General features: G+C 38.4%; 1 protein-coding gene across 6 annotated transcripts in view; it reads right to left on the bottom strand.

The window, feature by feature from the left end:
* The window catches only part of SENP6 (SUMO specific peptidase 6), an 85,711-nt gene extending 83,061 nt beyond the window's left edge, over window positions 1-2,650 (bottom strand). For 2 of the 6 annotated variants that reach the window (XM_075145340.1, XM_075145339.1), the window contains exon 1: window positions 2,212-2,650. In XM_075145340.1, the coding sequence (XP_075001441.1) occupies window positions 2,212-2,260 (49 nt within the window). In that variant the 5' untranslated portion in view covers window positions 2,261-2,650. The remainder of the gene's footprint in view (window positions 1-2,211) is intronic. The other 4 variants (XM_075145337.1, XM_075145342.1, XM_075145336.1 and 1 more) reach the window with 4 other exon arrangements.
* Between the last annotated feature and the right edge of the window lie 10,932 nt (window positions 2,651-13,582).

Here is a 13,582-nt window from a genome sequence, read left to right as displayed (position 1 = left end):
GCAGGGATGGAACGATGAGTCCTCCCCTCCTTTCTACTAGCCTTTAATATAACACTTCCAAAAACATCAAGTAAACAATTTTTGGCTGTTGCTTACACAGACTTCAACAGAGTCCCTGAAATGTACACACCAAGAGTTATAGATATAACTCACAGCTCATGTATTAATCATCATCTTGCAATAGAAGTTGCCATATCTCCTACTCTATCACACTTTTATCCCTGTCCACGTTTTTGTCCACATTATACTTGTTTCACAAGTCTGGCACTCTCATGCTTGTCTAGCCTTTGGATAATGGTGGTTCTAACATCATTAGGTTGATCTAATGTGCTGCACATTTCCAGATTACAGATTGCCAAAAAACCCCCATATATATATATTTTTTCTATGCCTTTACTTTTTCCTATAAAGTTAACATCCCTAATAAGAACCCCTCACATAATGTTTGAAAGCCTTCTTTTCCCTTTGCTTCAAATCAGTACAAAGTATTACCACCTCTTACTAGATCTGCTATATTACTATCATCCCATTTGGACTTGGGCCACCCTCAGAAATTTTTTGTCACCACCATCCACATTAGGTTTTCTTCACACGTGCATGCACACTCGCACACTCTTAGGGTTTCTATCACATCATCAGTCCTAAAGTTAACGCATCCCCAAATAAAGGGTAAACAAAAAAACAGATGATAACTCCGTTCACCAATCGTGGAATACTGAAGCTTCGAATGGGGATGCTATCCAGTGTCGTGTCCGTCCTGCTGTGGGAAAGAGATCTCAGAAGTAAAAAATGTGTGGGTGTTGCATCTGAAATCTGTCTTTTTTTTAGCTACCTGTCCAACCAGCAAGTAGCCAAGGTGCACACAGAAGAGAGTGACTAGCCATCACCCTGACACTGTCAGTTGTCTGTCTGCGCAAACCTGACTATATTCTGTGGAGAGAGTTCAAGAAAAAATGGAGTGTCTGCATTTCACCACCAAACACTTTAAAGGTAGAAGGGAGGTAACGTGACAGCCGTTATTAACCAGAAAGAGTTTCTGAACGTCAGAATTTCAGATTAATTATTCAAAACAACATGCAGTATTTTGTTCACACATAACTTATATTCCAGAACCTCTAGTAATAAAAAACAAAACCCAGCATCCCGCAGCAAGACAGAAAATCTGCAAGAGGTATGTTCTGTATAATATAGGTACTACAAAATCTCCAGTGTTAAACTTATCCCTGACTTGAAAAACTCTACTTATGAGGACTAATTTATTTCATTAACATATATTTTTCTTCCTTATCATCATGGTAATTTAGCAGAATTTAGCAGACTATTGGCCTATGTCATCAGGATATACGCTTATAGCAATTTTGCAAAACTACAGTAGCAGATTTTTTTTTAAATCGGTGAAACTGTAAAGGCTCGACAGTTAAAGATATTCTAATTTCAGGAGACTTTTTGCATCATAATTAAGAGCTTTACAGTGACAAAAAAAAAACCACCAAACCCGTACATCAAAAAAATGACTCAAGGGTTTATAAACGCTAAAGGTTTCTTTCAGTTGCAGCTGATAGATTCATCATCATCCTCTCCGTATCACAAATGTAAGAATGACCCCCCTCCCAAAATTAACTGCAGTCCCAAACCTTTCAAGTAGCATTTTAGAAGCAGAGGAGACTCATTTTATGGTGGGGGGAAAGGGTACGGGCTAGGCCGGGGCCTGGGAGCAGACTAAAAGCAGGGAAAGGCAGCAGTGAGGCGGCACAGCAATCCTCGCTTCCCCTCCTCACCTAGCGCTAACCTTGCCCGGCCGCCCACCAGCCCATCGCCCCTCCGAGAGGAGATTCCTCCCGCTGCAAAACCGGCCCTGCTGCACCAAGCCCAGGCTGCTCTCAGCGCTCTGCCCCTACAAAGAAAACACTGCACTTCCAAAGCCTCAGAAAATTAAAAGAAAGAAAAAGAAATCAAATGGCCCTCACTAACCCCTCCCTCAAAAGCAGGTCTCTTTTCACCACCCCTTACGGCACCCACCCTTCCCCCACCACGAAGCCACCTCTCATTGTCGTCGCCCCCCAAAGGGGACCCATTTCCCCCCCCCCACCAGATACACACACGCCCGCCTCCCCCATTCCCCAGTCTGTACCGTGCCCCTTACTGGTTGCCAGAAGGGAAACGCAGCCCGTGGGCCACATTCCCCCCCCCCCCCCCCAGCCATGCACGCACCTTCCAGAAACAAGCTGTCTCTGCAGCCGCCGCCGCCGCCACCGGCCATCTTCCTGCTGCCGAGCCGCGCTCCCTCACTCCATCGCCCAGAGAGGCGGCGGGGCCTGGCCCTTCCCCCGGCCTGCGCGCTCCGCCGCCCACCCCCACTGCGGAAGGCTGGGTGACCCGCAGCGGCGGCGGCGCCGCCGAGGCCCGGCCCTCTCCCGCTCCCCAGTCCGCGCGCACGGCGGCCCAGGCCGCGCTGCCTTCCGGCCCCCGTGCAGGAGGAAGCGGCGGCAGCGCGCCCGCTCCTCCCTCACCGCGTCCGCCACCAGCAACCCCCCGAGCGGTTGCCAGCCGGGCCTGGCCCAGCAGTCGCCGATGGCGCCCGGCGGGGGAGACGGGCCTGGCCGGGACTCCGCCGGAGGCGCCTCCGAGCACACGGGGAGGACGAGGAAACGGTGCGCGCCGCGCTGCCGCCCCTCTCCTCCATGAACGGCGCGACGGGGCCTCACCAGCGCTTCCCTTCCGAGACCCCCGGCTCGCCTGCCCCGCCGGGCGTCCGGCCCGCCACCCGCAGCGGGGGCAGCCGGCTTCCCCGGCCCCTAGACGATAAAATGGCCGCAGGAGGGCTGCGCCCGGTAATGCCTCGGGCTCCCCTGCTCCCCCCTTGATCAGGTCGGCGGCAGCAGCTTTTGGGAGGTGAGGAGGTGGATCGGACAGCGTAAAATGAATGAACTTTCAAGAGAGCGGGAGTCCATTGCGCAGGACTGGGGCCCGCTGGTCTCCCACCTCACTCATGCTCGGGCAAAAGGCCGCAAAGGTCTTACGAATTGCTATCAATCATAAAATCCCCTGTGGCCCTGTCAAGACATATTTAAATCCAAAACTTGGATTCTGCAAGACGTACAGCATTGCCAAGCCAACTATACAGAAATTGCAAGTCATGACCTCAGGTATATTTGACTTTCCTTTTTTTAGCATGTAAGGTTTTACATTTTAAAAAGCTGTGAAGCCCAAGCACCTAAGTACCAAAACTATACATCCTTTAAAAACTGGAAGGCAAATTCTGGCCGTCTAGAGTTAGGTAAAACTAGATACTCCTTTCTTGGACAGGTTCCTTCATCTGGACTTCTGTTGACCCCACTTTAACTGCAGAACTGGGGAATTTTTATGTCTAAAGTACCTAGTTTCTAAAATGACTAATCCCTGAAAAGTGAGCTTCCAAAAATGCTTGAATTTAAGAGTTCGTAGACTAAAGCCCTAAATTAGGTAAGTTCAAGTACCTAATGCATATGAAAATTAAAAACGAGAGAGAGGAAGATTTTTTGTTTTCCTTTAAGTCTTCTAAATTTGTTAGTTTCATTCCCAAATTTTCTGTATTGACGCCAACCATATTTATAAGCCAATGTGTTTAAAAATACTTTAAGTGAGAGTGCTCAGTTTTTACACAAGCAAGAGGTAAAAAGAAGCAAAGAAGAGCGCAGAGCTGGCCTGGAAGAAGACACAAGAGATGTCAGACTGCTCCCCGAATGCTATGTCACACCACCAGGGCTAACAAGCCATTAGAAAGAATTCCAAAAGCTGGAACAGTGCAGGCAAACCTGCATATCTCGATCTTCAAAATCTCCTTAGAAAAAAGACTTTTTCTGAAAGAGGGATCACAAAATATTCTTGTTTCATTATTAATAAAATTAACAGGAAACGATTAGGAAAAATTAGTGCAAGCTAATTATACAGAAACCAGAAGACCATATGTTTAACAGAAACCTAATATTAAAAAACAAACAAATAAAACCAGAAAAAAAGGAAATCTAAAATCTAATTTTCCAAAAATAGCCTATTGTATCTCCGAAGGGCATTGTCTAGACAGAGGGTTTACTGTGGAGGTTACAACATTAATCCACGCAAACAAGTTCCTACTGACAGGTGAGACCAGACTGGTTCAGGTCTACCTAATTCTTCACAATTTTTTAAAAACTAAGGATAATGAGTTATTTGAATAAATGTTTGATACGCAGTAGCGTGCTTTTGTTGATCAAATCAAGGCATCAAATATAGCTTCATAGTCTTAGTGAGCTGAGGCACAGTAGATTAAAATACCTTTTAAAGTAGAAATAACAAGGGAAGAAGTTATCAATATTCATCTAGATGGTTGATTTTAGACTTTTTGATTGATAGTTTAACATCTGTTTTTTTATGGAGAAGAGCTGCCCAAAATTACATCTAACTGCAGTGTTCTTTTTTCCTTTATTTTAAAGCTCTTGAAGGGTGCAAGAGATTAGAATGTAGTCAAATCTCTTGTTCATTTGTTTTTCATTAAGCTTTTATTAGTAGTCTATTCTCAGCCTTAGAGTGTTTTTTTTCATTTGAGAAGTATTTGTGAGGGAATGCAATACTGATGGCACTCAAGTCTTACAAAATCTTTTCAGCATCCTCTTAACTTTGCTTAGAACCAGAGGATTTTCTTGATGTATAAGAAGTAACTGAGTGATCAGTGAGTAAGAGAAAGTTAGTATTTCCCGTCCTGCTGGGGTAAATCATACAAAATTTACTGAGTTTTCTTTCTCTTGTCAGCCAAAATGTTAATTGTGTTCACAGAGTAAGAGCCGAGGGATGAAATGCATCAGATCATTACTTCGTGGCTTTTAGCAGCCACTAGAAGTTATCTAGTCCCTCTATGGGTAGTTGACAATTATAGGACACAATCTAAGATGCTGAATTTACAAACACTTGCATGTGGACAACTCTGCTGGCACAGCACTGCATAGAGCGAAAAGCTGATTACTTCGTTAGGCAATGATGAAGAATTTTTGTTTCACCTTAGAAATCTTAAATTTTCCTTCTCACAATGAAAAAATTGTAATTAATGAATGTGGTTAGGTGATTCAGTACTGAAATGGTAAAAAAACCCCGTCTTTTTTCTTTGTAATTCTGATTCTTTCCACTTCCTTCTTGTTTCCTCTGTTTTGTAAGGTTAGTCAACAAAATGGGGGTGGCTACTCCACAGAAACACAATTTCCTTACTTAAGGAATAAAGTGGAATTGGGACTGCAGTTTTGCCGCTTCTCTAGACGTGATAGTATACATAACTTAATTTTCCTTACTGCTCCAGAAATTGCATGTAGAAGTTTAAGGGAATTTATAGGCACCTTGAATCATTTTTTGTTATTTACAACCCATGAACCCATTCTACAGACTATAAATCAATGCTTTTTAACAGTCCCACCTTTTAGAAAATAATGGTTATGGGCTGAATTATTTTCCACTGTTTTCCACTGTTGTTCTTGGAATTGTTCCTTGAATGTATTAATGATGCACAATCTGTGTCCTTTGTTAAGAAAAAAAAGTTTTGTTGCTGTCCTCATGACCTGATGTCTGTTTTTTCTCTGTGCATTTTTAAAGCAAACTCAGATTTATTTCTTGTGCTTGCTATGTCTTGTTCTTGCTATTAAAGCTAGTGTTTTAATTTTAGGGTTTTTTTACCAGATATTATTCCAGGATAGCTCACATACGATAGTTAACTCTTCAGGAACGTTCCCAAATGGAAAAGTACCATTTGTCTGTGTGCTAGGATTTATAATGATACATCAGGATGTGGAGAAGTGTTTTGTTAAATTTTGGTATCAAAGATAGCTTGTCAAGTGGGTAGTAAATAACTACGGACTGCTTAAGATCATTGGGACTTTGTCTAAAATGTTTTCTTAATTCCTTCCTTCAAGGAGACTTGTTTTTTAAATCCAATCAGCCTACCTCAAAATGCAATATTGTGATGGAGAACAACCATAGTAAACAAATACCTATTAGGTTTCCTGCTACTGTCATAAACATTTTGAAAATAAAAATCCCATTATTCATTGCTGTGGCTGTTGCTTAAATATCTATCTTAGTCATTACTGCATTATAACCATTCAGAGAAACAGTTTTGTTTTAAATCTGCAAGTTCTCTTGTTGGACAGTGAGATCAAGCAACTGTGTTGGGCTAAAAAGATTATGACTCATTAAGCATGAAAGTGAGATTTATAGAGAAAAAGAGTGATTGAGAGATATGTCAGCATCATTAGCCACAACAGCATTAGATATTACTTTTGGAAATAAACATTTCTTTTTGTAGGGTCTGGGGTACACCTGGAAGGCTATTTTTTCTAGCAGAAAAAAAACCAGAATTTGGTGCACAGCCCAGAACCATTACGTCAGCGACCTCTCCTAAACAGAAGAATTGTAATTATGATTGTGTGAAAAAGTAAAACTTTATAAAAGAGAATGATTTAAAATGTATGCATGGAATCATACTAAAGAAGAAATGACCAATTATAAATCGAATATAAAATATACCATCTGAAAAATTCAGGATAATCTTCTATATTTTTAATTATTCCTTTAGAATGTACATTGGTTAATTATTTTATGACACATGTTGAGGCAAAGATTGATCTTTAACTGAAGAAAAACAAAACTGTTTTGTAAGCGTTAAGAGGGGAGCACATAAAAGGCTTAAGAGAATACATCAGATCTGAGATACTTAGAACATACTTCCCAGTGTATATCAAAATGTCTGTATAAAAGAAATTTCAATATATTTTGAGACACTTTATCATATTTTCTGTAAGTTTCCTGAAGCAATTCAGTTGTTAATCTGAAATAAACTTTTCCTTTTCTGTAATATTTTTATGGTGATACTCTAATGGAAGTATGTTTTTGCATACAAACTGATGAAATACATTTATTGATTGCAATCGAAGCTTTATGATTAGGCCACAGTGTAAATTTCTTGTTTGTCTTTCAGCGTAACTCATCATTTTACTAATAAGAGCCAAAGCTCTAACTGATTTAAAGGAGGAAAAATATAAAATGTTGCATTTGTCAACATAAATAGTATGTCATAATCACAATTAGTCTTTCATAACAAAAAGAATACCATGAATGCATCTACAGCATGAAATATTAAAATCAAAGACTATGTAATCAGGAAAATAAAGTAATAGAAATTCTTACCACAATAAAAATAAAATAAAAGCACAACAAGACTCAGACTGTTACTTAAGGCATGTCAGGCATCCAAAAACATCCAGCATACAAAACATACTATGCATATATGCACAGGGTCAGACCCTGTCTCTAATGTCCTGCTTTTCAAATCAATGGGAAATATGCCTAAGTCAACTTCTAAAATATTTTTAAACACATTTAATAGATATTGAAACTTTTTTTGTATGAAGTTGTACAGAAGTCACTCTCACAATCACACAGGGAAAGAAATATGTGTTCTTAATTGCCAACTAACAAAACAGAACTTGCAGATGGTCTTTCTTTATAATGGTCTCACACCCATCAGAAAAGGAAACTCTGTTTTGTAGCTGAAATCCTTGGAGATACTTTGTCAATAATCATTAGCCTCAAGATCTTTATGTTAGTAGAGATGTCTAATTTAAACAAATTCATATAATAAACAGAAAATATCTAATTGTTTCAGCAGAGTCAAATGTCTTAGAGGAAGATCACCTTTTCCCTGCCTGTTTCATTAGATGTCTATTTGTCTAAAGCTTTAAGAATACTTAGATTTCAGAGCAGTTAAGGCAATCTTTTAGCAAAAGTTATTATGTGTTTTATGAAGGAAACTTCTGTATATATCCAAATCATATTTATAAAAATAAACTACACCAAGGGCACATAAACCAGCAAATATTAACCCATACACGTACAAGCAAAAATACATATTAAAGCAAAGAAAAAGGTCAGGGTTGTGTACAAGAGGTTGTTTCATAATCATAATGAAAGCAGAGGCAAAAAATCACTATGTCCTACCTATAGTCAGTGTGCATGACTTACTCCCCTACTGCTCATGCTGCTGGCTAAGACACTGAGTTGTTTCTTACAAATTCCCCTTCTAATCAGAAGAACTTCTGAAACTTCCTTCTCAATGTACAAAGGTGATTAGAGATCTATGATGGTGGATGTGCTTCTATCTGTGTACTTTAGTGGTTAAGTACAGTAGTATATTCAGTCTCATCTGTGAAATGGAACCAGTAAAAGCATATGTAGGAATAACTGTACTGCAAAAAATAGAATCCACACAATACAGTATTTTAAAGATGTAAAGGGATCATTTCATTTGTCCTTATGCATAGAGTTAACTTGTAAAGACTTAAAATGTCATTGGCATATGCCCTTAAAAATCTCAGCTTAAGACTGATCTTCAGTTTCCACAGATAGTGTATTAGAAAGGTAGGGTTTTTTCCGTATTAACCTAAATAATCTTCTCTACAAAGAAGTTTCTTCTTCTACCTCAATTAGAGTTCACTATGCTCTTTTGAGTAACTTTTCTGTACTGGAAGATTGCAGTTGTGGTTCTCAGTCTTTTCTCTTCTACAGTTCCTTCAGTCTTCCTTCATTTATTATTTTTAATCTCTCTCGAGTCTCTAACTTGTCTGTATTTTAAAGTGGGGCATTCAAAACTGGATGCAGTACTTACGTAGGTCTCTCCAAAGCTGAATAAAGCAGAATGACTGTCTTCTGCTTCTGACATACTGCAATTCCCTTTAATATATCCTAAAATATTTTTCAACAAAATCACGGTTAGATCATGGTCAGTCTGTAATCCAATGTAAATCCCAGATTCTTTTCTGTACTGTTGTTCCCTAGCCAGCTATATCTCATTTTGGATTAGCTCATTTGATTTCTCCTTCTAAAGTGTATTATTTTCTACTTGTCTTCACTGCATATCATCTTGCTAATTTTAGATAATTTCTTTTAATTTATGCAGATCACTAATCCTGTTCTTAACCTAACCACCTGTTAGGTGCTTGCAACACTTATGGTCTGGCAGTGAAAATAATAGTAGAATTTTAGCTGGGATAAACCTGTGTAGAAACAAGTGCCTCTCTCAGACTGTCAGTGAAACACAGAGTATATTTTTTCAGCCTATTTCCTTGTTCAGTTTTAAGAAGTCATACAGTACAGTGGCTAATGTCTTACTAGAGTCAGTATCATCTGCATTCTCTCCCTATTGATCCTGCATGCCAACTATTCCAATGAAGATGGACAAAACTGTAGTGTGACATCAGAGCTTTCCAGTGATTCTCAGGAGGTTGGAATACAAGTCCCAGAGATGTGTAAGACGACCTTCATATCTGTGTAGAAGTCCAAAGTTCTTTGCTCTTCTCAGTCTTTTTCCTCTTTTCCACAAGATGAGGAATGTCGTTCTGAGACATTATTTCCTCTGTTAGAAGGATGTGGATGTCCACTGCTATTTTTGAAGATGACATTTACATTCTTTAATTGAGGTATATCCTAAAAGCACAAGTCTGCATGAAATACTCAGTTATACATATAGTAATTGTCAAGGTTGAATGTGTGTTTGGAAGGCTCAAGGCAAGATGAAGTTTTCTCCAGAATTGTATGGATAACCAAACTAGCCCCTGTATAATCCCTATGAAATAAGAGGGAGTAGAGGCTTAGCCCTGATGGAGTCTGTAGAGAACTTTGATTGGTGCAAGCAATATGAGCCTGGAGACAGGAGAGGTTAAAGAAATGATCATTGTCTCGTGTGCTCACAGTTATACTGTATAAGGACGTCTCAGTGGGAGGGGACGTTCTAACTCATAGTGATTTGTGAGTTCTGCAGTATTTATTAACAAGCTGTCCCAGTTTATAAAGTGGCCTATCACAAGCATTTGTTTTAACTTTAAAGATTCTCCAAGTCTTTATGCTCTTTGATGAATGACAGTGTCAGTCATTATGTATCTGTCTTTGATTCAGTTTAGGGGTATATCATCCTTATCATTAGCTGCATGTATAAAAATGAGATGAATCTGATTGTCATTGGTGTATTATTCCTAACGGGTACCATCAGGTCACCTTCTTCTTCAAGTAGTCCCATGTAGCTTTTAAAAGTAGGAGGCCAAAAGGCTAGGAGACAATGGGGTCAGGGAATAGCTGCTACCACTCTGAGTTCTGTCAGAAATCGTTGGAGCCCCTGTAATAACATACTCCTGTCACATAAAAATGTCACTAGTATTGCTGTTGATTTTGTCAAAAGCTAAGGAGATGTTAACTACTATGAGCACAACTGGTATGTGATTGGCCTGCAGATTTTTACAGGAGTGGATTAGACTGGTTTTGATGGTTCACTCCTTTTTCTACTAAAAATTCTTGAGAGTCACTTTGGTAGTTATTTGTCTTTTCTGGGAGCATGAGGTCCACAGCAGTTTGTAAGCATATTGTGAACATATGTAAGCATATTACTCAGACTATTTAGTGCTCAGAAGAAAGATACTGTTCCTATTAATATTATGAAGACATTCATCTCTATTTCTTTTTGAGAAAACCCTGTAACTTGTGATTAATTTTGCGTACTTTAATATATCGAATTCTGTAAATTTCTATAAAAGGTACATAGATCACAAGCACTGTTTTCTTTATTTTTAAACAAAATAAAGATATGAAAACTAGTTAGTTTTCTGTCAGTTTGAAGATATATGTGCTTTGACTGAGGATTTATGGTTGCTAAAACAATGTGAAATTTTAGCAGACTGTTTAAATTACAGTTACCATATGAGGACATTTAAAGTGGAGCTGACCTATTATTAATGTCTGTCCTGTTTGCTGTCTTGTAGTATAGGAGCTAAATGTATTGTTTTTCAGCATAGAAAAGTTTTAAAGTGCTGTATCAGTTTTCACCATAAAAATTCCAGACTCTATACCACCCATAAAGATGAATAAACATTGTAATCATTCTATGGAAAATTCAGCAAATGAAATATAATCTTCTTAAGAATAGATAATATAATTTAAAGAAAGGAAAATTAAATCTTGTTCATTACCCATAAGTAGTTTTCCAAGAGGAAAATCATCAAATGACACTTGAAATGTATTGGGAAGAAATTCAATGCTGTAGAATGTTTCCTTTCTTATTGCATGAAACTTTGTTGCTTTCATACAGCAGAAGATTTGAAGAGGTCTTAGAACAATATATATGCTATCTATATTAAACTATGTTACAATGTTTTTGTAGTTTCTAATTTGTAGGATCTGATTAACAATATTTTCAGAATTTGGGGGTATTTTGAGTTCCATTACTGTCCTTATCAGTTTATTTAATAGCAGCCCATCAGCTACCATCTTCTCCTCATCCCCAGACAGACTCAAGCTTGTTTTCAGAGTCTCTTTATCCACTTCTGTCTCACTTCTCCCTGTGGCTCCTGCACTAAATGCAATCCTTCAACTTCTTGTCTGTCATTGCTCAAGTTCTTCCCTTCCCTCAGTCTTCCCTAAAATCTTTCTTTCTGGCTCTTTCCTTTCATTCAGAATCTGTTTCCAGCTTCTTTCCATCTACTCTCTCAGTACCAAAATCCCTCCAAAAGATTTCTCCAACCCTTTTCTCCCACAACTGCCACCCCGTTCCTGCCTTTTGTTGTGGCTCCCTCCCACTGTTGCTTCTGCTATATTAGTTTGTTAGGATCCATGATCCATATTCAATCACTGAGGATAGTGATAGCTGAAATTTAGCTAGATGAATAAAAAGAAAATCTTGTTCCTATTTCTTGAGTATATTTTCTTCAGTGCCATAATTCAGTTTGGTAATAAAACACGTTCTTCTCTTCTTGTATTAGCTAACACATGTCATTTTGTTTTTAAAAATGTTCCATACATACATGTAAGACTGAAACAGCAATCCAACAAATTTCATACTCAGTGCAAAGAACCTCAACAAAAGCATAATTAATGCAACACAATGTTTGAGATTTTAAGCCAACAAAAGCCAGACCATTTACAGCTAAGGTTCCCATAGCAACCTTACTCTATCTCCTCCTGTGTCTGTGTGATAGGGTCTTTTTTTACATGACCACATATTGCTAGAGAAAGTGCTGTATTATTCCATAAATAGAACATCGGTTTAATAGGTGAGTTAACTACACAAGGACTTACAAAATTATATGTATGTCTTCAAAGGAAATTAAATCAGTGTGGTTTGTAGAGGTACTGTATGTAATACATAAATACTAGAAGAAATTTTCATGTAAGCTTCAACATGATGTTACAACATCATTAACATAAATCCTGCCTGCAAGTGAATTTTTGGCATGTTTTTAGTTTCCCAATTACCTATTTCCCTGTATATATAAAGAATATAAAGGCTAAATAATTATGGGAGGAAAATTGTTGGTATTTCTTAAAAAATAATACAAGGACACTCTTCAATTTTAAGTGATTATTTTCCAGAGTAGGCAGCTACATAAAAGCATATGGGAACTCAAAATTTTGAGGCAGTCTTTAGTCAGACTTCAGGGCCTGAAATCATTCCATTTAACTGTAAGCACTTAAATAAAGGGGCCAAAGTTACATATACCTTGTAATTTCTCTACAATTTAGGGAGGTAAAGAGCATCTCCAGAGGATGATTAAGTCCTCCTGAGATGTGATTTGCCTTTTGCCTATCTTACTCTCCTGACTATGCAGTAGATCTGGAGAAACCAGTCAAGATTCCTTCCTAGCCCAATTTATTGCTTAAAGTAGGATAAATCCAAGCTGTATTGTCCAAGAAAAAGGAATGAATTTTTCAGACATTTCTGAGTACTTAATGTGTCTTATGGGTTAGAAGCAGAAGTCTCCTCAGACTACACCAATATCAATGTCTAAATCCATGACTTAACGTTCACTTAACAATACAAATTTGTTCTGGATTAGATAGGACAACACAGGCCATCTCTTTTGAGTAGATATAGAACAGTACTGTGATTATTTTGGATTTACATTGACTGCAGAAAGACAAATTATACCTTATTTGAACTAATATTAAAATGATGCAGACAATAATACCTGATCTATATATAAAGACTGTTGGAAGAACTTCATTTGTGTGTGTGTATTTAAACCAGCAGAATGAGTTAACATTGATTCAGCACTTTACATTCTTCAGCTGTGACATTTTTGATACAGAACTGTCTCAGAGAACCTAGGAGTCTATCTTTACAGGCATTGGATAAGGTACCTCAGCACCCAACTCATGAGTTTTGATTTCTACTTCTGGATGCTGGGTTAGGCACTGCAGCTCAAAGTAATCAAAACCTAAGGTTTTGTTGGATCTAGATCAAGGTGACAAAGTTGAGATCCCTGGTAATTTATCTGTACCCTTGAAATGTATGTTTGGAATTGGAAGTGTTTTATATGACATTGATACAAAACTCTGGCAAACCTGATGGCAATCAGTTAGTTTGGAGAGGATTTTAAAACAAGAATAATACGATGAAGAAAAATAAGGAATAACATTGAAAGAAATACTCCTGACACAAAAGAGAGAAATGTCATCCATTTCCTCAGTTGGGCCGCAAAATACATTTTCCATATTCAGTTTCTTTGTAAAAAAGATGTACAGAGAAGACCTGGTTAATGTT

Source organism: Calonectris borealis, chromosome 3 (genome assembly GCF_964195595.1).
Source record: "Calonectris borealis chromosome 3, bCalBor7.hap1.2, whole genome shotgun sequence".
NCBI classification, from domain to species: Eukaryota; Metazoa; Chordata; class Aves; order Procellariiformes; family Procellariidae; genus Calonectris; species Calonectris borealis.
The sequence above is the reverse complement of the archived record's forward strand: the minus strand, read 5'-3'. Positions and strand labels throughout refer to the sequence as shown.